Below are 24300 nucleotides of genomic sequence, written 5' to 3'. Positions count from 1 at the left end.
TTTCATATAAATATTTACGCGTCATTTCAACAGAAGTTCTAGCAGTTATGTGTCCACGGTAAGGGACTGTAGCCCAGCGTAAAGCACAAGCAAACGTTCCTCCACCACAACTGTTCCTTTACGTGTAAGGATCTAAAATTCACAAAGAAAGAAAAAAAAATCTGGTTTCCATAACGACAACATCTTTCTCCTGTCAAAACTAGAACTTTCTACTGTGTGAAAGTATTTGAATTACAAACCAGGTCTGTGTGGCAAGCAAAGTTGATTTTCATGCTGTCACCCAATATAAGGCTGAACCCTGGAGTTGGCTCGTTCGTCATATGTAATTTACACACCCAAAATCGAACCATCACTGACTTCAAAATTCCCTTACCCGTGAGTCATGAAACATTGAACGATACGCAGTTAAAATAATTCGATAAAATATACTGGTGTATTTATACAGTACGTTTTAAAAACTGTATTTAGGCTAACAATACTGGCCAATACCAATCTGCACAATCCAAACATGAAAACAAGAAGTTATATTTATTTTTTCCAGATTTATTAACTTTGCCAATGTGTGACATTTTCTGTGTTTATTACAACTATGTTAAATCAAGAAGACTTATAATAAGCTTATACAATTTACAAACGTGGATGTGATTTCATAACGTTTGCTCTTTAATACTCATATTTGGAAGAAAATAACGAATGAAACGATTAAGTGCATTTTCTTGTATAAATTTATTATTATTACAACATTCTGTACATTTTGCCATAACTGTATTAACTAAGGTTATCTGCCGCCGACCCTAATTTTGAGCTACTGACCAGAAGGAAGACAGCCAGTCAGCAGCATTCTACCAGCCAACATCCACGCTATGAGATTGACTGGCACTCGAACACGGCTCCAAAGTCCGAAATTCCGAGTTCTACAGCAGGGCTACTCGCGCCCTTGTCTAAACTCAAGTGTATACAACTTCATAACTGAAATAGACACTGTTTTATCAATTTAAGCATATCTAGCCATCGTTAAAATGTATTTTAAGTATTGTTTCTTTCAACAAGAACAATGATAGAAGAATCGTTATTATTAACAGAACAATTTCTTTCATTCACACGTTATTTCATATTTGAATGTTTTAAATTAGCAAAGTAATTATTTTTAAATTCACTCATAAAACGAAATCGCCTAATCCATTCATTAAAACGATAATATATTATTATAATTAGGCGTTATTCACTATCCTAAGCCATCGTACACAGAACGTCTTGACGAACAACAACAGAACACACAATCTTGCATGACTTTAGATACCCTATTTCTTCAGAACCCTGAGTCATTTATTGGTAAACATTGTTCAGATTTCAGACATAAAATATTCTCAGTATTCCCTCTTCCAGAGGGTTAAAATGAAGAAAAAAAAAACAACTCTTAGGGAGTAAGGTCACGTGATCAATTTTTGAGATGTTCGATATTTATAATAAATTTCGATAATGAAGCAATTTGTAGACGACATTTTGAAAAGTTATCAGTGGAAAACAATAAATTCTGTAAGGCAAGTTCATTTGCCTCCTCAAGATCTTAAACTTTGGTTATCCGAGAATCTATCCAATATTTTCATATAACTGGAAGCACATTCCGGAGTTATGAAACATTTGAGATGGAGGTTTGAAGGTTGGATGGTATTCCTAAAGGCTGGAAGCTTTTGATTTTATATATATATCATAGAAGTAGCTATAAAATTACTCTTCATATACAAGACTAGTCTAGTACAATGTTGTTGGTCTTTCTATATTTCTCTTGCTGTAACTTTACATATATTATTTTTCACAATGAATTTGTATGGCCTAAAATCAGCTGCAAAAACAGATTTTTTAAATATCTTTGTTCATATCAAGGTTATCACTGTCGGTTTATTTAAAATTCTGTTGAAAATAAAGGACGTCCAAAGTGTTTAATGTATGGTATAATGTTTTTAAGTATCTATTTTTCTTTGTTTCAGCTATAATTCCCAAGTGTTATGTCATCTTTATAATTTCGAATGTGTTCTCTTCTTATGAATGATTTTAACTGTCACTTCTACTTCATTTCTTTGTTTTATCTCAGTTTTAAGGTTTAGTTAGAAGTTTCCAACACAAGCGATCTTCAGTATTGAAAGAGCTCTGTTGTAACTTACATGTTAGTGATAAGAGGAAAGATGAGGTGGGTTGGGTGCAAGGAATGATTGGCAGGTCACGTTCTGGGAATGGGACAGAAAGGGCGGCCGGTGACCACAGGCTTAGTCTAATATTACCAGTTTGATTGACAAGCACAGGACGGATCAGGGTAAGCAAAGCGGAACGTGGGTGCTCACTGCTACAACTCTACTATCCAATAATAAAGCAGATATTTGTTTAGTGGTAGAGACTGGTACTGTAGATAAGCATATCCTATGTCGTCAGAAGTTTCTGATGGTTATCTCGTCAAAGCAGTAACTTTTAGTTTCAGATAAACATTCACGTGCAAAATACAGACACTTGTGAGTTTTCTGACGTTGAAAACTTTTGCCTATTTTATCTTTTGCTAGAAATGCATTAAATAAACTCTGAGTAACAACAAGATCGATGAATTCGGTAAAAGTTACTAACCAAATGTGTGTGATCAGTTCGAGTTCCTTAACGCACATGTGCTATTACAAGAAAGCGATCTGGTTTCCGGAGCTGGAATGATTACCGACCAAAAGGGGCGTTCCCTACCAAGTTATCCATACCTCATCCTTCATAATTACTGCATGTGGACACTGACAAGTTTTTGTGTAGAAACAAACTAGTTCAGATATTGTTTCCGGTTCCCCAGACTGTGAAAGCCTAGGCCATCTTTTGTTTGTCAAAACACAAATTGATTTTACCCCTGTAGATGCTAGGGTCAGTAATTCACCATGTTCCGTCCATATCGTGTAAAATAATCAGTATTGGTTCGGCCATGTTAACATGGCAAACATAGCAGCATATAAAAACAAAACAAAAATATTTGAATTTTTGTTAAACAATCCCAAGATAATTTGTAAGTATAAAAACGTTTCCTAACAACACCATTAAGTTTAAATTGGTATATCATTCAACAGAAACATGCTTAGAAAACTAACCTATTAGCAAGAATGAAATAGTTGTTTTACATTTACTTATGCACATGTTATTTAAATTTTTATGCAATTCATTCTGAAATCTGTTTCACAGGTTGACTGAACACTACAGAAACCTTCAATTATGAAACCATTTAACGTGCATTAGTTTTCATTTGTCGTTTTAAACCAGTTGTGTTGTTTGCACGAAGAACAAGTTGTATTAGATAATACATAATTAATATGCAAGTTTCTTACACGTACAGAGTTATACAGATTGTTATGAACTTTCTAACAGGATTTATGTATCTCATTATAATGACAGGGGTAGCTCTCTTAATACCTTATATAAAGTGAATTTAACAATCCTTAACTCTGGTGTCATGTTGCCATTACATAGAGTGACAAGCTTCGACAACGGCTGATACATAATATATCTCTGAACACCCATTTGCTTCAAGAAGTCCTATATAATGAACTAACCAAAAAATGGAATTTTAAATTAGCAACACAACTTCATACAGTTCCTTGTATATCGTCAATACAAATAAAAAATATACTAAATGTACAGCTATTTTACATCCGTAGAATAAATACATATTTAAAATAATTACATGGGATCTTAAAAATGGGTAAGTTTGGGTGGAGCCGTAACGGACGAAATTCTTGGGCAGTACTGTTGAAATGTTTGATGTTGTTGTTGCATCCAGTCGTCCATCTTGGTGAATTGCTGGGGCTGGCAATAAGTGTGAACCTGAAGCTGAGGATGCGCCATTGACGGTGCGGTGGAATGATAGTTCTGGACCTGTGGACTTTGAGAGGCGACAAGAAATGGGGGTAAGTTAGCAGGAGAATCAGGGATGGTGACACTGTTGGGGTGGATTCGCTGTTGTGGAAGTTCGTCTTGTAACTGGATGGACGGTAAGTTTCCATGGAACGTTGCTGGATCAAATGAGGCTACTTCTGAATCTGAAGGATGGTTAGAAAAGGGATTAAGTGTCATTTGAAGAGAATGAAATTCTTGAGGGACGACAAGATTCGTCGGAACCTGAACGTAAGGCGTTATGACAACAGCAGAAGAAGACCCTTCCGGTTGTCGTTGTCTGTTTTGTTGTTGGCAACTGGGAGGAACAAGAAAGGAGCTATCTGATGTGCTGGCGCCGCAAGAAACGTCGGTTATTAGCGTTTGAGAGGAATGAAGAATTTGGGCGTTTTTCGTTTGTGAGGAGGTCGAGGCTGGGGTAGCCATGGAGACACTACTTGCTGAAGATGCTGTAGCAACGTTGGCAGGGCTTGTGGGGAGTGGTAATGGGGAATTAGTAGTACTTCCTGAGTGAGGACTAGGAGACTTTTCCTGAAGACCCTTATTTTTTTGTTCTTTCTTGTATTTCATCCGTCTATTCTGGAACCATATCTTGATCTGTCGCTCAGTTAGGCTTAACAGATTTGCCATCTCAACACGGCGGGGTCGACACAAATAACGATTAAAATGAAATTCTTTCTCCAACTCTACCAACTGAGCGCTCGTATAAGCCGTTCTTGCTCTCTTGATAGGCTGTTCTGAAGAAGAACAACAACAATTATGAGTATAAAGGTGATAAGATGCAGGTATGATAACAAAACAATAAATATTTTCTTTACTGTAAAGAGACATACAAAGTACTGCTTCGTTTTTATTCTAAAACAAAACTAATATTTTCTTTAATGTAAAGATACATTTTTATTCTAAACTAAAACTTTCAAATGATCGATAGAAATCATTGGTTAATACAACTCATACTCAAAATACTTTCACAGCTCTAAAATAAATTTTCATATAATATGAAGTACAATATTACCGTAGATAAAAGAAGCTTGAGTGAGTTTTAAATTCATAAAATAGGCAAGAAGGCTATAAACTCCGAATAAACCATTGAATGTCAGAATCTAATTTTTCACAGGTTATTTTGAATACAGAATGATAAAAATTGTGCTTATTACAGAATTTTTAATATAACAAGGTATCTAGAATATGAGTAAATAAACAAAACCAAAAAAGATAGGTACACATACAGTTATAAATAAATATATATATATAATCAATTACTACAGTTACTTTAAACATACAAATTAACTAACTATCCAGTACCATAACACTGAACATCTATATATGTCTGAATGGGGAATACGAAGGAAGTCTGCTGTGTGCGTTTTGTAAATGTAACGATCCGGGGGAAGACAGATTATGTGCTATAAAAAAATCCAAACATTTGCCATACGTCACCAATTTCAGATTATTTTGTTGCATATCAGCTTCAAATTACTTATGTTGCATATGAAATTCACCATTTTTTATCTTTAAGTTGGTTAGGTTTCGTCTAATGTGATATTAACTCAGGCACAGCATGAAATAATGTACATCACAGTTTCAGATTAATTGTGTTGCATATCAGCTTGAACAGATATATATCACATGTTAGAGTCATGAGTTATATCAAGTTCAACATTGAAAGTTTTTATACTGTTCAGGTTTTATACACCTATAGTTAAATGTTTTATGCATCACAAAAAAGCACTGCGCATACGGTTTTAAATAATGATCATGAAATCTAAATTTATGGAAAACATAGTTCATTAAACAGAATAGGCACAATTCTTTAGTGCTTTTCTCATGTTTAAATAAACACAATGACAAACCTATCTAGTAACAGAAAGATAACTGATACAGTTACGTTACAACAACTTAGTTTAATTTTGAGCAAGCTTAGACCCAACGTTTCATTTCTATTTGTGATGTTTAAAAAAAGAAGATAAAAACAAACAAGCCGTAGTTTGACCTCATGTTACCTACTTGTTATTATACCGTTCACAAACAGTGAACATTAAGAGTTATTGTTTGTTTTCTGCCTGACATAACATTCAGTGTGAAGAATGGAAACAAAAATATATACTGATTGAACTCACTCACTGTCTATGCAAAATACATAGCAAAACTTAACAGTAATCAGTGGATTTAACTGCTGTATTTATGTTATTTCTGTTTAAATTGTTTTGTGATTCATGTTATTTGAGGCATGGACCCACAAGTAATGCGGTACATAAACATGTGTTTAAAAAGGCAGTGAGGTCCACATGTACCCCATCCGTAATTATAGAGTTAATGTTCTTTTATAATGTATCAGGACTGATGTGTATTTTTTACAATACAAATTTTAAGAGTTTTCCCACTGAACTGCACACAGAGAAACTATAGGCGCGTTTTACAATCATTTACTTAATTTCGAGGCTTAGAGTATGTTTTAGTTTTGTCCATTTAAAACCAAATCTGATCACTTGACTCGGAGAATTTGGGAGACACTGCCAGGGCAGATTTGAGAAACTCATGACAAAAAAAAGGTGAAAAGTCTTCTGAAAAAAAAATTAAGTTTCAGAATTTTAGTTTGATTTGTAAAACTCGCTGCTTTTCTTCCAGTGGGGTGCAAGGTTTAGTCACTTCAATCTCTTTATAATAACAAAAAGAAAACATTGATTGATGGCTGTAGCTAAAAGATAATACAGATTAGTCCAGGAAATAAACACGTGTTGACAACTACTTTTGACATGATTAAGAATTAAACACTTTAAGGCTGAAAAATCCTGTAATAAGATGGTTTCGACTACATAACTCTCACATAGAGGCGATCATGGAAGTGTGTGAAAACTGTGGATCTGTCCTAACATATCCACGATAGGATTACATACTGTTGGTGACAGTGTTGACACGAGCTGATCGAAGAAGTAGGTGTTTATTAGTTAAACTTTAATATCAGCGACCTCTGGTATCATATATAATTAACAGTTCGAGTTAGACTGCTTCTTCTCAATAACTTTAGGTTATAGGGCACAGGGCAACCGATTTTACAGGCGCCTGCCAGGCTAGCTAGCTCTCTTTTTTCTCTACCACTACACGCCTGTTGGAAGCGCCCACCCGGCGCACAAAACTAGTTGTCAGTCATGGATCTTGATTCTGAATAATCGAGCTCTTTGTAGCCTAAAGATTTTACCACAAAGACAAAAATATATCAAACAAAGAGGCAAGTGAATATAACCAGTTCAGAAAGTTAGCCACATGAAATTGACGGGTGTCGCCGGCTGATGGGGCGTGAGCAGAAGCTCACTCTCATTGAATATTCATGTAAAAGAAATACGAAAGGGTTAACGCAATAGAAAGTCAAGCTCGCCTTGCTGATAACTAACTTAACAGTTTTGTTATGACTAGAAATGTGGAAATACCAACTTCACGTCAACAAACCGCATTACATAGTCACACTCGTGGTTCTCCATAGAAACTATAACAAAACAAACAACTATCCATAAGGGCTGTCGCCTCTCTCTGACTTTTTTCGCTCACTAATCCATCTTTTGCCCTTTCGATCTGCTCCAGATAATTTCAATGGAAATCTTCGACACGACCTCCCAATGTGCACAACTAATGATATGTTTCTACTGGAAGCTGCGAGATTGATTTTATGCTAACCAAATATGCAGTGCTAAGTATTCGTAAATATTGGGTTAGATACACCTGTAAGAATTCTCCAGTAATTACTATCCTAAAGACTAAGGCCTCGCACTAGTGGTGATAACATAGAATAACTCCATATGAATAGTTTATTTAACAACTATTAAAATTATATATAAGAAATTTCCGATATGGGGCTCCATATACAAGTAAACAAAAACGTAATTTTTGTCCCATAAAAACTTATCTTACCTAAAAAGTTAATATCCATGGAGTATCATGAAATACCTTTGTTTTTCGTAACCAAGTGTCATATCTATACCATTACTACTTGAGCCCCCCCCCCCCAATGGCACAGTGTTTGCTGACTTACAACGCTAGAAACCGAGTTTAGATACCCGTTATGGGCAAAACACAGATAACCCATTGTGCAGCTTTGTGCTTAACTACAAACAAAAACCATTACTATTAGCTCCCTTAGTGCCGGTAAGCAACAAACTCTTAACTTTCAGATTCGCTCATATAGACTCTCTTTGTGATATATTAAGTACTTTCTTACTTACAAATAATCGTTGTGGACATACGAACGTCATAGTGATTTCAAAGTTTAACATTACAAGAAACAGTGCGAAACTCCAACTTTGTATTGTTTTCAGTGTAACTTTTGCTTTTGATATTAAAAGATCACATGGAAGCTAGATCAGAAAGAGTTTGTTGAGAATCTAACCTGAAGTAGAACTTCCTAACATCGTTAAAACAGCTAATGTTTTATTGTGCTGCAGGGAGCTCTGGTGACATCGGATAAGGTTAAAGGCCATTTATAGTTATATGTAGTTAGAAACGACAATGAATATAATTATGTGACAACATACAACAACACAATCTATCCTAAGTGTTTGAAGGAATCTTATTCACGTGACAATTTAACCATGCTTTTCGTGTGGTTCTCATCCTCACGTGACAGCATACAATAACACAATCTATCTCCAGTGTTTGAAGGAATCTTATTCACGTGACAATTTAACCATGCTTTTCATGTGGTTCTCATCCTCACAATATATATATATATATACCAAGCAACAACCACTTGCTGATCACAACTTTATCATACTAATTTTGCCGTACTTAAATATGTGTACGGATGTGGGCGCGTTCTTACGAACAAGCCAACAGAATACATATTTAAGTGACAATTAGTGTGTTCGACTCACTAAAATCAATAATTCTTGATGTACGATGATATATGTAATTGTGACGTAGGGTTAAGAAGATATTAAGAAAGCTATTTTCCAACTCTATCCCTCGTTTTCATTTTGTTTCACAACCGCTAAACCATTTATCCATCAAAACACTTTTTGCCCCCCCCCCCATATAAAAAATATCATATAACATGATATAGTACGCACTATTTATTATGGATACTGTTATGTGTTATAGAAAATAAACTATTTTCTATATACTTCGCGAAATCATAGGTTGGGATCCTAACCAGTATGTGTTTTCCTTTAAAAAACGTGGATTCTATTTTTAGCACACTGTGTAATCTGTGAGCAATTAACTTATAAATCACTTGAGGTTTGGCATATTATAACATCACATGAAGTTAGCTATGAAAGGTTAGAAAAGAAACACAGTTGTATATATATATATATACATATACATATAAAGCTGTTAAAAGTTCACTTGTTCTTCCCTACCTATGCAGACGTGTCATTTTATGCCCAAGGCTTGACAGTATCATGAAATACGTGCTTCTTTGAATGTCGTAATCAAGGCCTAATAAACAGCCATCACTATTTCGTACTGAGATTTTCATAAGTTGGATATCTATAGGAGGTCGTTTATATGGACTTGGCTGTTGTGCCGACACACGCTGGCTGAGCCGAAGATTTATTATAGGCCGCGGTGGTAGAAAGATTTACAACATATCAGTGTAAATGTATCCCTTCGCAAGTCATAACCTTGGCAAACAAAATATAAATCAATTTGTAAACTTAAAAGCGACAAAGAAGATGAGCATTTAAACGATAGGTCTGACTGTTTAGCACGTTGACAGATCACGTCACCGAACTCTAAAAAAGCCATAATTTACCAACGTCTGCTATCGCTGACGTCGTCCATTAAGGCCGCCCAAACAGCCACTAGGGCGTAGCTGGCGAGCAGTCGATGACTAGTTTTGAACGTAGAGTGAGAAAAGACAAACATTCAGTGAGATGAAACAGATACAAAAGGTATATTGTATTAAGATAGCTATTGTGTGTATTAAAGTAGCAAGCGTGTCTTAGCAGAATACGAGCTCAGTGTTTGTTTAAACTCAATAAAAAGCGACAACGTGAAGGTTAAGACCAATTGATCCAGGATTGGGAACAGTACGTAACCACCGTCCTGTCTTTAGACAGTTTGTCTTACAGGCTTTTTTACTACGATAAAGGTTGTGTCATAAATAATACTGGGTTTCTTATGAACAATTTATAGTGTTTGTTAGGACAAAGAACGTTCTAATATGTATATATATATATATATATATATAATGTACGTGATGTTTATAACTTTATAGAAAGTTATTTTCTGAAACCTGAGTACGTATGTATTCGCATGCAATAGTTGGTGTCTAGTCGAGAAAGTATATATGTACTGAACACTCCAGTATATTAATGGTTAAAACAAACTATGTATATAATCGCTTTACTATTAACTTTCTTCTAATTTGCAGGACTAAGTTCACGTCTAAATTACATGTTTACGTAATCAAAGACGGCATGGACTGTACAGCACTCAAAAGTCACTAATATAGATCACAAACTGTCTTAGTGATCTTGTAAGAGACTGTGAATGAATTTCAGATGGCATCTCTAACTCACTCTGATGCGAATGTTTTCTTATAAGTCAATCGATTGCGTGACTCCAGTGATTATATATATGTATAAAGTCCTGGTAAGATCCAAGTTCAGAAGCATTCTCGAATAGTCTGATATGTTTTAAAAATGTAACACTTTCCAAACTCAATGTACAATCATATAACTGGAGTATGAAGTTTGTTTTCCTCCATCATATATCGATGAAAAACAAACCTTATAATCCAATTAAAACAAAATGGATGAACCTGAGATCTGATCCATTAATATACCCTATTTACACACAATCAGGAATCTGATCCATTAATACACCATATTTACATAAACACAATCAGGCTATAAAAACAATTTAATTAAGTGATAAAAGTTGACATGTTTCGCCAAGTATAAAATACATAAACTAACATACTACTTGTCACATCTTGTGTCGGTTCGACCCAAATTTTCTATAGCATTTGATTTATTTAGGCTTAAATGATGTACTGTGCTTCATTAAGTGCAGGTTTATGACTAACTACAGAAGTTATACGGATACGCGAGGAACATAGAAGGACAGGGAAATCTATCCAAATGACAAATGTTGATGTCTAAGTTTGTAAATGTTCTTCTTAGAAAGCGGAACTCCTCAATCATTCAGTATGTCAGAACATAAACTATCTACCCTCCCTACTGGTGACCAGTCCCGTACGTGTCAACACTAAACACTTACTACTACAAAAGAGACCCGGATTTTTTTATATTTTATTTTTGAATGTGGAAAGGCAGTTTGTGCTCGGTTATTATACAGTGCTAACCTCTCCAGGACTTAAAATGTATTGCGTATGGGTACACGTTGGAACGTTTGTATAGGAGACGCATTCATTCATTAATCAGTTATTTTTCATCTCCTGTCACTTAGGAGAATGCAAGATTACCTAAACGATAAATACACACATGTTTTCTACAAAGGAAGCGTAAAAGCCATAAGGACCTGAATAAAGAGTAATTGGGAAACATTTTTAGCCAGTCAACATTAACCAGTCTCTACATTTCCCATCATTAGAGTCCTTAATGGGGTCAAATGGCATTTACGGCGACCTATGATAGCGTACTCATCCGTCAATCCTTAATGACTTAGTCCTACCTGCTACTGCCTCGGCGTGATGGGGATGGCTTCGTGCGGTGAAATGTTTCTGCTTGGATGTTGGCCTGGAATCACACATCCACGGATAGATCTTTTTCTGAATCTCCGGAAGTGTACTGACTTGATTAACAAACTGCTGAGGATGCTGTAGGCGATAGTTGCCGTCGGTCGTTTGAAGAAGGTCGCCGTACGATGTAGACAGATGTGGTGGTGGTGGTGGTGACGGAGTCGTTGAACAGAGCCCACTTTGCTGTACGATGTTCATAGCAATCTGTTGTTGCTGGTCGTGTACAGTGTACGAATGGTGTCCATACTGCACGTTTTCGTTCGAGTAGGGTGAGTCATAAAACCGCTGTTGTGGTTGTTGTAGCGTTTCGGAGACGTAACCACCAAACCCGTTGGTCATGACTGTTGGTTGATTGTAAAACCCCAAACAGTTAGATGTTTGATGTGGATCGTAAAATGTTTTCTGCATTGTGGGACACTTAGTCAATTTTATTACATTCTGACAGTAGTCTGTCATCGTGGCGGTCTACAAGCGGCTGTTGTCATGTGATCAAGCATCGTCCAATGAAGTGGCCACGCTGTCAGAGTTTCGACCTATGTGACAGTGCGGGAAATAGAAGAGTGAAACATGTGGTCAAAGCTAACCTACAACATACTACACACCCTGTCACCAATTACTGACCAACGCATACAAGTGAAGAGTCCTTGAATGTCCCAGAGGGAAAGTAGACGGCTGTGTCGTCTATTGCTCTGCGGGAAAATTACCTGTCTGGCTGGGAACGACAAGACAACCCCTGTGGGAAAACAAAAGGACAAACACACCGCTTTACCTTAATTACCCGATCGTGACCTTTTCCCTCGAAGCCGCTGACCCAGTATTACCAGCCGGAAACCTGAGGAAACCGAGAGAAAGGTTTAACTAACAGGAAAACTCCAAGTTTGGTAACATCTTTACAGGGTATATATATATGTTTCTTTTTCCCCCTCTCTTTATAACCACAAAAACCCTATTATTCATTACAAGTTAACAGATATAGTCCTTGTATGCAGTGTGTCCACCCAAGCTTGTAAAGAGCTACAAATTTGGAACTCATGGCGGCGTAGAGCATGTGACGAATGAGAAATGAAAAACTTCTGGGCAGTTGGTTTTACTGCTAAACGATAGTGCGGCTTCGAGAACGTAACCATACGTACGTCGTTACGTGATCTTTAGCAGCAAACTGGTTTGTTGAGCTTGTTAATCTAGTTCTCGTGCGTATATATATCAAGCTTAACATGTAAAAATATATGTAGAGTATTTAGACTTTAGGTATGTAGATATTTATTTCGTTTCCTTCAGATTATGAAGCCTCTGAAAGCAACGTCGTTACTTTGTTTAATAAAGTCATTTAGGCTTAAAAAGAATCGTTCAAAGTTCATACCGGGTTTGATTTGAGGACTTTGATTTACTATAACAAATAACATGTGATGCTTAACAGGGTATCGAAGCTAACATTCCGTCGTATTGTACAGATAACGGTAACTTAGCCAAGTCAAGCGTGCGGACAAATAATCAGTTGAAGCGGCAGTAGATGGGTGTGATCAGCCGTATTGCTGGGAGACGTGGAATACGTATTGCATCCAAACAAAAACGGTCGATGGGTTCGATTCCAGCTGTTTCAGTAAGCAGTTCAAATAAGGAGCTGACTAACAACCGATTGTTCATTTGAGCAATCAAAACAGAGCAGTGAATGGAATAACTAGGTGGAATCGACGAAACAACGCTTGTTTTTCACTCCCACTCCTTCTACGTTTAATTTTCACCCACCCTCACTTTTCTGCCTCCCACTGTCTCTACGTTTCGAACGTTTAATTTTCACCTACCCCCACTTTTCTGCCTTTCTTACGAACTGAAGCATAACTGAATGTTCACACATGCAGTAAATAAAACAAAAAACACTGCTCATTGTTTGAGAGTTTTAAAGTTAACGTGTTAAAAACGTAATTTATTGTGATTGGAGGCGGCGCTGATACAAATGTAACTAATTACAGCACGTGGATGAATACGTGTTACTGAAGGCAATGTGGTAATATGATCGAGATTATGCTAAAATCATCACGAATAAATATACATGTTAAGTGTTTATCCTCCAATGTACCGGCGATTGTTAGACATATTTCATACTATTCACCGACAGACAAGTAATACTGTCGTTTCAGCTGCAGACCAGCAAAAAGGCCGGGCTTATGAGTCCGCGTGCCCGTACAGGCGGACTTTGTGGTCAGAGCCCATCAATCACGTGCACTGTATGTTTATGGCAGAACAAAAAGGCTCGTGATAGCCATGCCTGGATGTCATACCCTTCGTCTCTTTCATTCGACTACCTCAGCCTGAAACCACTCTACCCATCTTTGCATGTCGTTGTTAAGTGTTTCGGTTTCTATAGAAACAGTTAACTAGCGTGCTTTGTATAGGATGACAGACTAGGCTTTGTTCCCTGACAACCAAACAACTATAGCACTATATCTTATTCTGTTAATCCCGTAAAATAATAATAATAAGTTTCTTTTTTTGAAGACTTACATGAAACCGTCAGTTTTAAAGACTTACATGAAACCATTAGCTTTTTGAAGACTTACATGAAACCGTTAGTTTTGTTTAAAAGAAAGGCTACAACTATTATAATTAGCAAAATCTATTACAAAAATATGTATAGTTTTGAGAAACAGAAGTTAAAAAATATTCTGTAATTACGAATTAAAAACAGCAGAAAAGTACGGATAATAGCTTATAATTAATTCCACCATAACCATCAAAGACTTAATTATCATTAATAGTGTTATCCGTTTTATAGAAAATATCCACTTGCGCTTCAATTCGAGAGACTAGGTCATTTCATATACGAATTAAGGCTAAAATGTTACTCTCCTTATCAAGATATCAAAAGAATGTATTTGGCTATCATGATTTATGTACACCTCTCTTCATTTTAGTATGTAAGTGTTAGTAATAAAAGAGTTGACATAATATTACTGCTCTTTCTCATAACCTTAGCGACTTACACGTTTGACTGTGTGTCTGTCCGTCTCTGTGATAAAAGAAAACTTTTCTTATCTGACACATTTGTACTAAGTATAAAATTTTCTCTAATTTGATGCAAATTCAGGATCTCCAAAGATATCTAGCTAGGATGATCAAACATCAAGCAAGATGCGACAAAAAGTGGTTTTGAATCTTTAGGTAGGCAGTTTTCAGTAGAGTTTAACAGCGCATGCTCAGCGTAAGATAAGTTAAAAGTAATTCAAACGTGTTTATATCCAGTGACGCACATCGATGTATGGTAATAAGTAAGCAGGAACAAAAATTAATATTGTACGTGTTGAAAAATAATTTTGTTCATTCTAATAAATAAATAAACTGAACACGCAAGTTATGTCAATAAAAAAATGAGACGTTTAATTTTCCTATGGTATTCCTTTTTAAATGATGAAATGTTACATATTTACTAAGTAAAAAATCTATTCTTTATAGAAGGATTAATTTATTTACGTTTTACAGCTTTTACCTCCCTCGGCAGCTGCGCAGAACAAGAACAACAGTTCTAATAATTACAACAATGTGATGTATATGATGACTTTAAAGACGATCCAAAGAATACAAAAGTCACAATTTATAAGGTAGGTGAATTACAAAAAATACAAATACTTCACAGTTAAAAAGTAGCTAAAAGAAAACACGTATGCTACGCTTAAAAAGTATTTTAAACTAAATGGAACTTAAACGTAAATAGTACAAGTATATAATTAATATTCGAGTACTTTTTAACACGTTCTCTAAGTTCAGAGTGATGAGTTAAAAGCCGTAGACAGATATCTGATTTTCACGTGGTCGCCTGTACAAATAAAAGGTATATCTAAGGTGACAATCCACGTGTTCTTTTAGGTTCTGATGTGTGTGTGTGTGGCTATACTACGTTATAGCTCTGAAATTGACTTTACGTTTGGCATCTGTTACACGTGACGTTTATGGTTAACCAGAATATTTGGAACCACGGTATTATACTGTTAAAAAAAAAATACCAGAATTTTAAATATAACTGATTGAAGAAATGCTTGAAATAACTTGTTTGCCCGCTACCCATTTAATCTTTTCTCACGATTGAAGACCCTGTATTCGAGGCGGAGCTGATTGTGTCATTTGCCCCCGACTGTTTTGATAATACACCATGGACGGCGGTGAAACCTGAAATAGACCTAGACGAATGGTAGATGTAGAGCCAGCACATGTCAGTCCGCTTGTGCATTTTTAGCTCCAGCAGTGATAGCATTAATTCGCCTACATTAATGAAATGTGTACCCGGGACGGCAACCAACTAAACATGGCCGGCAGGAAGCTTACGTACGTTGTGACCCCCGTGACCTTACCTCCTCCAGCTGGTCACGGACATGTCCTTAGTCTTTCTCACAGAGTAGAACACATGTAATGTCTCTTTTAACCTTAACGATGCCATCAAACTATGACTTATATTAACTAAATAAGTCCTCATAGACATGTCCTTAGTCTTTCACACAGAGTAGAGCACACGTAATGTCTCTTTTAACCTTAACGATGCCACCAAACTATGACTTATATTAACTAAATATGTCCTCAAAAAATCTACTAAACAGAATAATGTGAAAATTTGAAGAATCGAAATTAAATATTACGGAAATTAAATGTTCCAATAATATCAGAAAATCCTTTATTTGTAATTTTAAGACGACGGTTTGAAATTTCTCGAAAAAATAAATTTGAGACACAAATAGGGATGTATATGACAAAGAAATATATATATATATACACATAATCTGTTCGAGATCGGGTTATCCTAAACTTAATAGGTTATAGCACTGTGAATTAGATTGAAACACTTATCATACTCTGTATTTATAATATTATCCGTCTATGTTGTAGACAATATATATATATATTATATTTACAGTAATATATTTCTAAGCAGAGGACAATAAGTAATATAATCTCTGCAAACAAAGCGTTAGTTGTACACTATTTATATATAACCAGAGTCATATTTTTGAAAATTAGAAATGTAAAGATTATTAAACGTGTTTGTGAAATGTGATTTGAGTGTTAGGTCTTATTACTTGAATACAGCTTTCTCTGTGTTTACAAATTATGAAAATAACAATTTTATATTTTATTAAGTTGTTGCAGTATGGTAAACAACTTTTAAAATTGTGAAACAGCTATTATACTAAGTTCAAAAAATTCCAAGTTTCGAGTTAACTGTGATTATGGGGAAAAAAATAAACGTATGTTTTATAACGTAAAAGAAAGGCGTTATTATATATATATATATATATATATGGACCCCCGTTGTAGGGTTCTTTGTTTCTAAGAATAAGTCTCATATAAGTTAACGTGTTTCAGTAAAACGATTTAAAATTAGACATTGGGAAGTCAACATTGTTTAATTTTTGGACCTCCTAAGTTAGCCCCCCCCCCCAGAGGGCTTATAACGCTAAAAACAGGATTTCGATAAGAACGATGGGCACAGCACAGATAGCCCATTGTGTAGCTTTGCGCTTAAGAACAAATAAATAAGACTTCCTAAGTCATCAGACAGACAGACATGCGCTACATACTTTCTTCTTAAGCTGAGATTTGACCACTCTGGGTTTTCTACTTCTAACGTGCGAGAGAAACAACTGATGTGATGGTTTTGATTTGATTTACTCGCTGAAAAGTTTAAAAAAATTCAGTCTGTGCACGTGTGCTCTGTAGCTTCAAATTCATAACTTTATAAATCACTTCCTGGCCAAGCTGTGGATAGGAGTCACAATAATGTCATTTATAAAAGGTCAGCCAGATCAGCTCTTTCACAAGAAATCTGATAAGTTCTTGGAAAACAACTCTTTTACCAGTTCAACTACACTACCTCTCCATACATTTTTTTTCATACAGCTTAAAAGTATTTTCAAATCAAAGTACATTTGTTTCTATAATATTAAATTGGCATGGAGTGTTTTAGACAGCATGTTTACAAATTAGATGAAAAAGAAAGTTAAGTAGCACGTGCTCATTAGTTTTTCTGTATTGACAACAGAACCCATTGGAAAACCCATTACTGATGAGGTTTTTAATGTACAAAGTATTGATATATATATATATAAATCTGTACATAGCTTAGACGCGTCCGTAAAATAAAATTCATTTCATAATTAGCATAAAAACACTATGATTATAAAGATAAAACGTTCGTGAAACTAATTACATGCTTCTTAGTTGAAACTGGTTGTGATTAGTTATACCTAATGAGACAAATTATCAGGAGGAATCTAAACGATGAAAACTGTGTAAATATTTCTTATCAATCCTGATTTAAAGTTTCTCTAGAAAGAACAAAACTGCGTACACAAAGAAACCAATATATTTAAATAATTTAATTTATCTTCCGCATGAGCAGCTATGGGTAATTTTCTGTTTACTTAGAAGAAAAAAGCAGACATCACATTACTACAATAGTTTTCTCGTTTTGTCAGTAAAAAGATAGAACAGCAACTAGAAAGACCCCCCCCTTGTCAGATTAAATATTAAACTTCTTCTATACAAAGCTGATTTCTGTTTCAGAAATACACATGTAAATTTTTTTCAGAATGTTTCTTTGAAAAACAAACACTGATCCATAAGATAAGGCTTAGCTATCTAATAAATCCTGTTTCACAACAGTACAGATGATTGCACTGAAAGTAGTGTCCTCTCGTTAGGGATAATTTCTCATATTGCTTGGTGTAAGCATTTCAAACGTTTTATGCAACGCGTAAACACAAGGGAGGTTCTACAAAAAGCGGTATTCGAACCAAGCTCAACAGGGGTTCGTGTTCATAACAGATATGTGGCGTTTGGCATCCTTATAGCTTGTGGTAACACTTTGAAAATCTACATACTTGGTTTCAGAAAGTTTGGGCGCTATTGTTTGTTTCTTCCCGGAGCTAGGTTTTTACTTTGCTTTTTTCTTTATATGATTGTAAATAAAGATTTTGAAATTTTTTTGAGAGGTAATTACATCATTTAATCAGAACGTCCAGTTATTTACTTTCTTTTCTGACGCCCTCCCACCCCAAATCTTTTCTTCACGCATAACTACGTCGTATATTTATTACAATAAGTAATGTAGTGTTTTTTTATAAGTGAAACGGTCCCTTACATATTACAAATTATCTGAAAGAATATATATAGTAGAAACTACATTTTTTGTAAAGTTACTTAACGTTTCATTGAAACACATTAAATGCTGATATAGCAGTTAGTGTTGAAAATAATGTATTTGTGTTTGTTTTGGATATTACCCCTTAACCTAATAATGATGAACTTGTTGGAAAATGATCGTTTTATCAGCGTCTTGTAGTAATAATGTTAAACGTTTTAATGAATATTTACAAACAAGTATCTCCAAAATACAGCGTACATTTTGGGTTAACATGTTCAACAAACAGTTGTTTCTACAGATTACAGATAAAGTAGTAATTCACATTTAAGGAAATAGCCTGAGAAAACACTTCCAGTCCTGTTAAATATACAAGTGTCATGATCACATCCTTTGTTTTTCATTTTTTAGGCCGTTTTTAATTTTTGAATGGTGATAACTTTTAGATTTGCAATGGTGTATATGGTAAAAAATAGTTTTCTAGTTCCATGCAAAAATAATATATAAATATTCCCCTCTTGCTGTGGAAAATATAATCAAATATGTAAGAGATTTTGCAAATTGAAGTGCTTTAAGTTTTATATCAAAGAGATTATTGCAGGTAAACTGTCTCGTGATCGGAAAAGGAAATCTGGTGGTTTTAGATGCGGAAGATGTTTTGACGTTCATCCCTAAGCTCCTCCCCCTAAATAGAGCCTCAGCTTAAAGGTCAAAACGTTGCTTCTATAAGTAAGATTGTCTTTAACCGGAGGAAGCAGACAGTTACACCCAGAAAAAAAAAGTTACCAGTTTCGTGGATGGTGTAAGAAAGAAGGCGACGACCTCCCATGAGTTTGTTGGTAAGCCTAATTGCAGACAGATGTTAGAAAAACACGTTTCCCGTATCTTAAACTTCACACCCACGGGAGGAATTACTCTTTCTAAAAATGTTTATTACACGCTGATTCACGTGATATAAGAAAACTTTATTTTCAAAGGCACAACAAACACGATTTCTTCCATTCTCAGAAATGATAATTATTTTGAGATTATATCGAGATTTGCAGCACGGTATGAGCTGGTAGACGCTAAGGGATTGCCAGTGTCTAAGTTTTGTGTGAAATTGAATTTTGTTCTTTATGATAAAGAGATTTAAATTTCACACAAAATGCTCACAGACTAAACAATAAGACTATATACTAAATACAATAAGTACAAAGCACAATTAGGTAACAATATATATATCTCGCCATAGTGAATTTAGCTCAATCCAGGGGCATAAGAATATTTTCTTAATTCTTAAATACTACTTATAAATACCTATATGTTTTACTTTCAGTTGTTGTGGAAATCTTTTATTAATGTGTGTTTAGAAGAAGTCTTAACACAATTTGACTTAACCAAGAACAAAAACTTAAGAATAACTTAAGAAAATATTATATTAAATCACATACATAACTAACCGTGTTACCGATATTATGTGTGTGTGAGTGTGTGTGTGTGAGAGAGAGAGTGTAATCACATTGCATTGCAGATCTAAAGAAACATTTTAATTAAATGAAAATATCTCCCCCGCAGTTTTTGTCTGTTTGTTACATTTTCAAACTATATCTTAAACTAATACCATATAAATAATTTTGTGAGTGCATTGTCTTTAATAAACTCTATGTTGGCAACTTCACAGATCACAAGTTTAAACAAAAATGTATCAGGATTGAATAAGTTCAATATTACTTTAATCACTAGCGCCACCTAGAAATAACGGACGTAAATATTGTGTTCAGAAGCAAACAATTAAAGATAGAACTGAAAACACTAGACAGAGTTCTGAAAGATCATATGAAATTATCCTGAAGAAATATTTCTATGTATTACATACAGTACCCTACCGAGACCCCTCAGGGGCTCAGCGGTAAGCCTGAATACTTATAGCCCTAAAAACCGGGTTTCGATACCCGTGGTAAGCAGAGCACAGATAACTCGTTGTGTTGCTTGGTGACGGGAGTTTATTCTTCCAGCAGGGAAATGTTCAATTTTATAGAATATTTGTTTGGATAATTTAAGAAGTTATTTCAGCTTGGTCTGAAAGTGATATAGAAGGAAAAAAACACACACACACATACAAACTTCTTCTTTTTTTACATTTATAGGGCTGAATTTCAGAAGATATTTTTTTAACATGACCAATTGTTAATTGTAGATATGATGTAAAAAATAATATATTTTTTGTTGCTACTCACACTTACTGTACACACACACACACACACACACACACACACACACATATATATATATATGTTTGTTTAACTTTGCACAAAGCTACACGAGTGCTATCTTCACTAGCCGGCCCTAATTTTGAAGTGATTGACTAGAGGGAGTCAACATCACTCCCATCCCCCAACTCTTGGGATATCCTTGTCAGATTGATTAGTGGGATTTGACCGTTTTCTCATAACGCATTCACGTTCCCAACGTGCGGTGTGCGTTTATTATTTATTTATTTGTCGGTAAAGGAATGCCAACAACGGAACCTCAGATCCATAGTCCAGTGTGTTAAGTACTAGGCCATGTATATATATATATATATATATTACATTATATGTACGATATCCTACACTCCTTAGCATCATGTAGAAATCAAGTTTTCATTTGAGAAAACAACAACAAAAACAACATATATATCTATACATTTAATCCAATAGGATAATATAATTTTTAACTACAGGACACTCTTTGTTACAATTAAGTACAACTAGTGTCTAACTACCCTGACTTCATTTTCATTAACTATTAATATAGTACATTGTTCTTCAGATGTTTCACGAGCAATAAAGTTTTGATGAGAGGTGCCTCCTAGTGTTAGGCGAGAGCAACCAGAAATAAATATACTATAAGAATTCTAAATAACGAATGCCATCATTCTGTGTTTGGGAGGTTTGTGATATTTAATAGAAAAGCATCATAGAGTTGAAAAATAAAAAAACACCAATCCTCCCTTAAGCTCTATAATACGAGCATATAAAAAACGAGCTCATTTAGATAAATATACACAAGATGATCTAAGTGTGAAGGGTTCCTATCCATAAAGTACAAAAATCGCATGCTTGTGTCTCCTACGACAACAATGGGGCTATTTGTAGTTTATCTATTGCTTTGTATTGAATTTCTGCGATAGGTACTTTGAATGAATGTTTTCAGTAGAGCATACTACATCTATCACGTGCTACTATTTCACACAACACATAAACTCTCAAAAGATGACAACAAAGTTTTGCTTTATAGAAGGGGAAACATATTTGATACTGTACAACGCTATAATAATGTTTAAGACAGATGAAAAATGTGTGCGTAAATATTTCATAAGCTGAAATCTTATTGAATTTCATAATAATAAGCGTGTGTTCTTCCATATAGATAGGTCTGTATGGAAGACAGCAAGAATATTTCAATAAAAACAATATGTTTACCTAGGGAAGGAGATTCTAGTGGTCTTCAAATACGTCACTAAGTAAGCATTTAAATCATTAATATATTTAAAGGAAGGTAAAGTACATACTATAAGTAGTCTCAGAAAGGGAACCTTCAAATTATCTTTTATATTTTTGTTTGAAATATAAAAAAGTGTTGACAGGTCATCAATGGAAGACATCATCAAAGAAAATGTTCACGTAAAATAATAAGAATCAATAGAGCCATCCTGTGAAGTTATGTAAGGTAAAAATAAATTTTAAAGGTAAAAAAAGGTAAAAAAGGTTTTGTCTTGCTGGATGAAATATACATTACCGCCCCCCCCCCGGTAACTAAGCGGTATAACGCTAATAATCGGGTTTCGATACCCGAGGTAGGAAGAGCAAAGATAGTCTATTGTGTAGTTTTGTGCTTACCAGCAATCAAACAAATAAACACGCAACGAGTATTGACACAATCTCATAGTTCAGTAGCACAAGATTCTAAACAGAAAGTCAGTGAACTCACTAAAGGAAGCTTCAACGTTCCAAGTGGATGTTGAAACGTTGAAGTAGTGGAACTAAAAATATAAATGCTTCGATGCCGAAATAGAAATTTAAGTATGTTTGTTTCAGAGGGCTATCTGCGCAAACCCATCTATAATTTTGAACTGATCAACTAGATGTAGGCAACCGGTCAACAGCACTCATCGCCAACTTTTAGGCTACTCTTGTCTGACCAAATGCAGTGATTTAGCTTTCTATACTTTAGCGCATCCCTGAACCTAAAGTACGTAATGCTTTTATGTGGCAACGGGCCGCGAACCATGAATTCTCGGTTTCACAATTCAAGTAAGCTAACCACTAGGTCACCTCGGATCAGAACGAGAATAGAAAAAAAACGTATTTAAAACAAGGAACGTTCAAATAGTTAGGAGTTGAAATGTTCACTTTTGTTCGAGAAACGTGTCACAAGTTAGACAGTAACAATGAAAGATGCCATCACAATGTTGAATTCTTGTGAATTTTGGGAATCTCAGGAAAATCAAGTCGAGAATTCCAGTTTTCAATGTACAAGTTCTGAAATCACGTGGACATAAATGTACTGCTAGGCTTACTTCTATTTCGTAAAAAAACTTACTTATAACTTGTCCAAAATAAAAGCAAAATGTTTTTACTCCTTAGAGTAAAAAGCCACCCTCCCTCTCCTCACAACAAAAAGCCCATGTTAATTAAGACAACAATTAGGTTCATTTCACATGTTTAGCCAAATAATTCCATTTATTTACAACTATTAAAAAGTATTGCGTATTATGGTCCGGTTGAGTGGTGGATCCTCAATCATCAAACTATCTGTTTGATGCATATAACTTCATAGTACAAGAGCAAAAAAGAAATCAATGTTCTCAACATTACTACTTTTACATCCTGCAGTGAGGTTTAAGAAACTCTCTACCCAGCGTAAGTACCACCTGATAAACGAGGTGACTTGGAGCCTTCGGGCTCGAACGTGAAGGAATGTCTGATCTTTAGCTAATTAACGGAAGTCCTTCCCACATCTTCCGACTTTTTGGAAGTAAAAAAGTAGAACTTGTAATTTGCTAAGGGTGTGAAAACTTATGGCATTCAAAAACTAACCATAGCACGTTTCGTAAAACTAACCATAGCACGTTTCGTAAAATATCACGTTTCTACATTCTCACGAAAGGTTGTTGCCTTGGAGATACTCTTTGGTGCAACATTCACGCATTTCTTATCTTCATGGATTTTACCTTAAGAAGTCAAATATGACATTAAGGCTGTAGCAAAGATTGATGGAAAACGCGTATAACACACACACACACATCACGTATTGCTAATAATTATAAACGTTTAACAGAAACTACAGAATAGAAACAGATAATGTTCAGTTTGGTAAAATGAATAAAAGTGACGGAGATGTATAAAAAATAAGGTTTCAGGATTGTTAGTATTAATGTATATGTGTTTAGAGGTTTAAGGTTCTGTTTACTGATTAAGCAAAACTATTTGACACTTGACCTGTGTATACTCAGTGAACAAACACATGGTACCTAACATATGATTACAGAATGAATATAACACTTGGTATCTAATACATGTTCACTGATTGAAAAGAACAC

The 24300-nt window shown here is 35.0% G+C and overlaps 1 protein-coding gene across 3 annotated transcripts in view; it reads right to left on the bottom strand.

Moving 5' to 3' along the window:
• Positions 1-536: 536 nt before the first annotated feature.
• Positions 537-24300, bottom strand: part of LOC106461795 (homeobox protein Hox-B3-like) — a 79747-nt gene continuing 55983 nt past the window's right edge. The window contains exons 2-3 of one of the 3 annotated variants that reach the window (XM_022388869.1): positions 11542-12440; positions 537-4646 (exon numbers count right to left, since the gene is read on the bottom strand). In XM_022388869.1, the coding sequence (XP_022244577.1) occupies positions 3709-4646; positions 11542-12064 (1461 nt within the window). In that variant the 5' untranslated portion in view covers positions 12065-12440 and the 3' untranslated portion in view covers positions 537-3708. Of the gene's footprint in view, positions 4647-11541; positions 12458-24300 lie in introns of those variants that run through there. The other 2 variants (XM_022388870.1, XM_013921651.2) reach the window with 2 other exon arrangements.

This window comes from Limulus polyphemus, unplaced genomic scaffold, assembly GCF_000517525.1.
Source record: "Limulus polyphemus unplaced genomic scaffold, Limulus_polyphemus-2.1.2 Scaffold1033, whole genome shotgun sequence".
Lineage (NCBI taxonomy): Eukaryota > Metazoa > Arthropoda > Merostomata > Xiphosura > Limulidae > Limulus > Limulus polyphemus.
The sequence above is the reverse complement of the archived record's forward strand: the minus strand, read 5'-3'. Positions and strand labels throughout refer to the sequence as shown.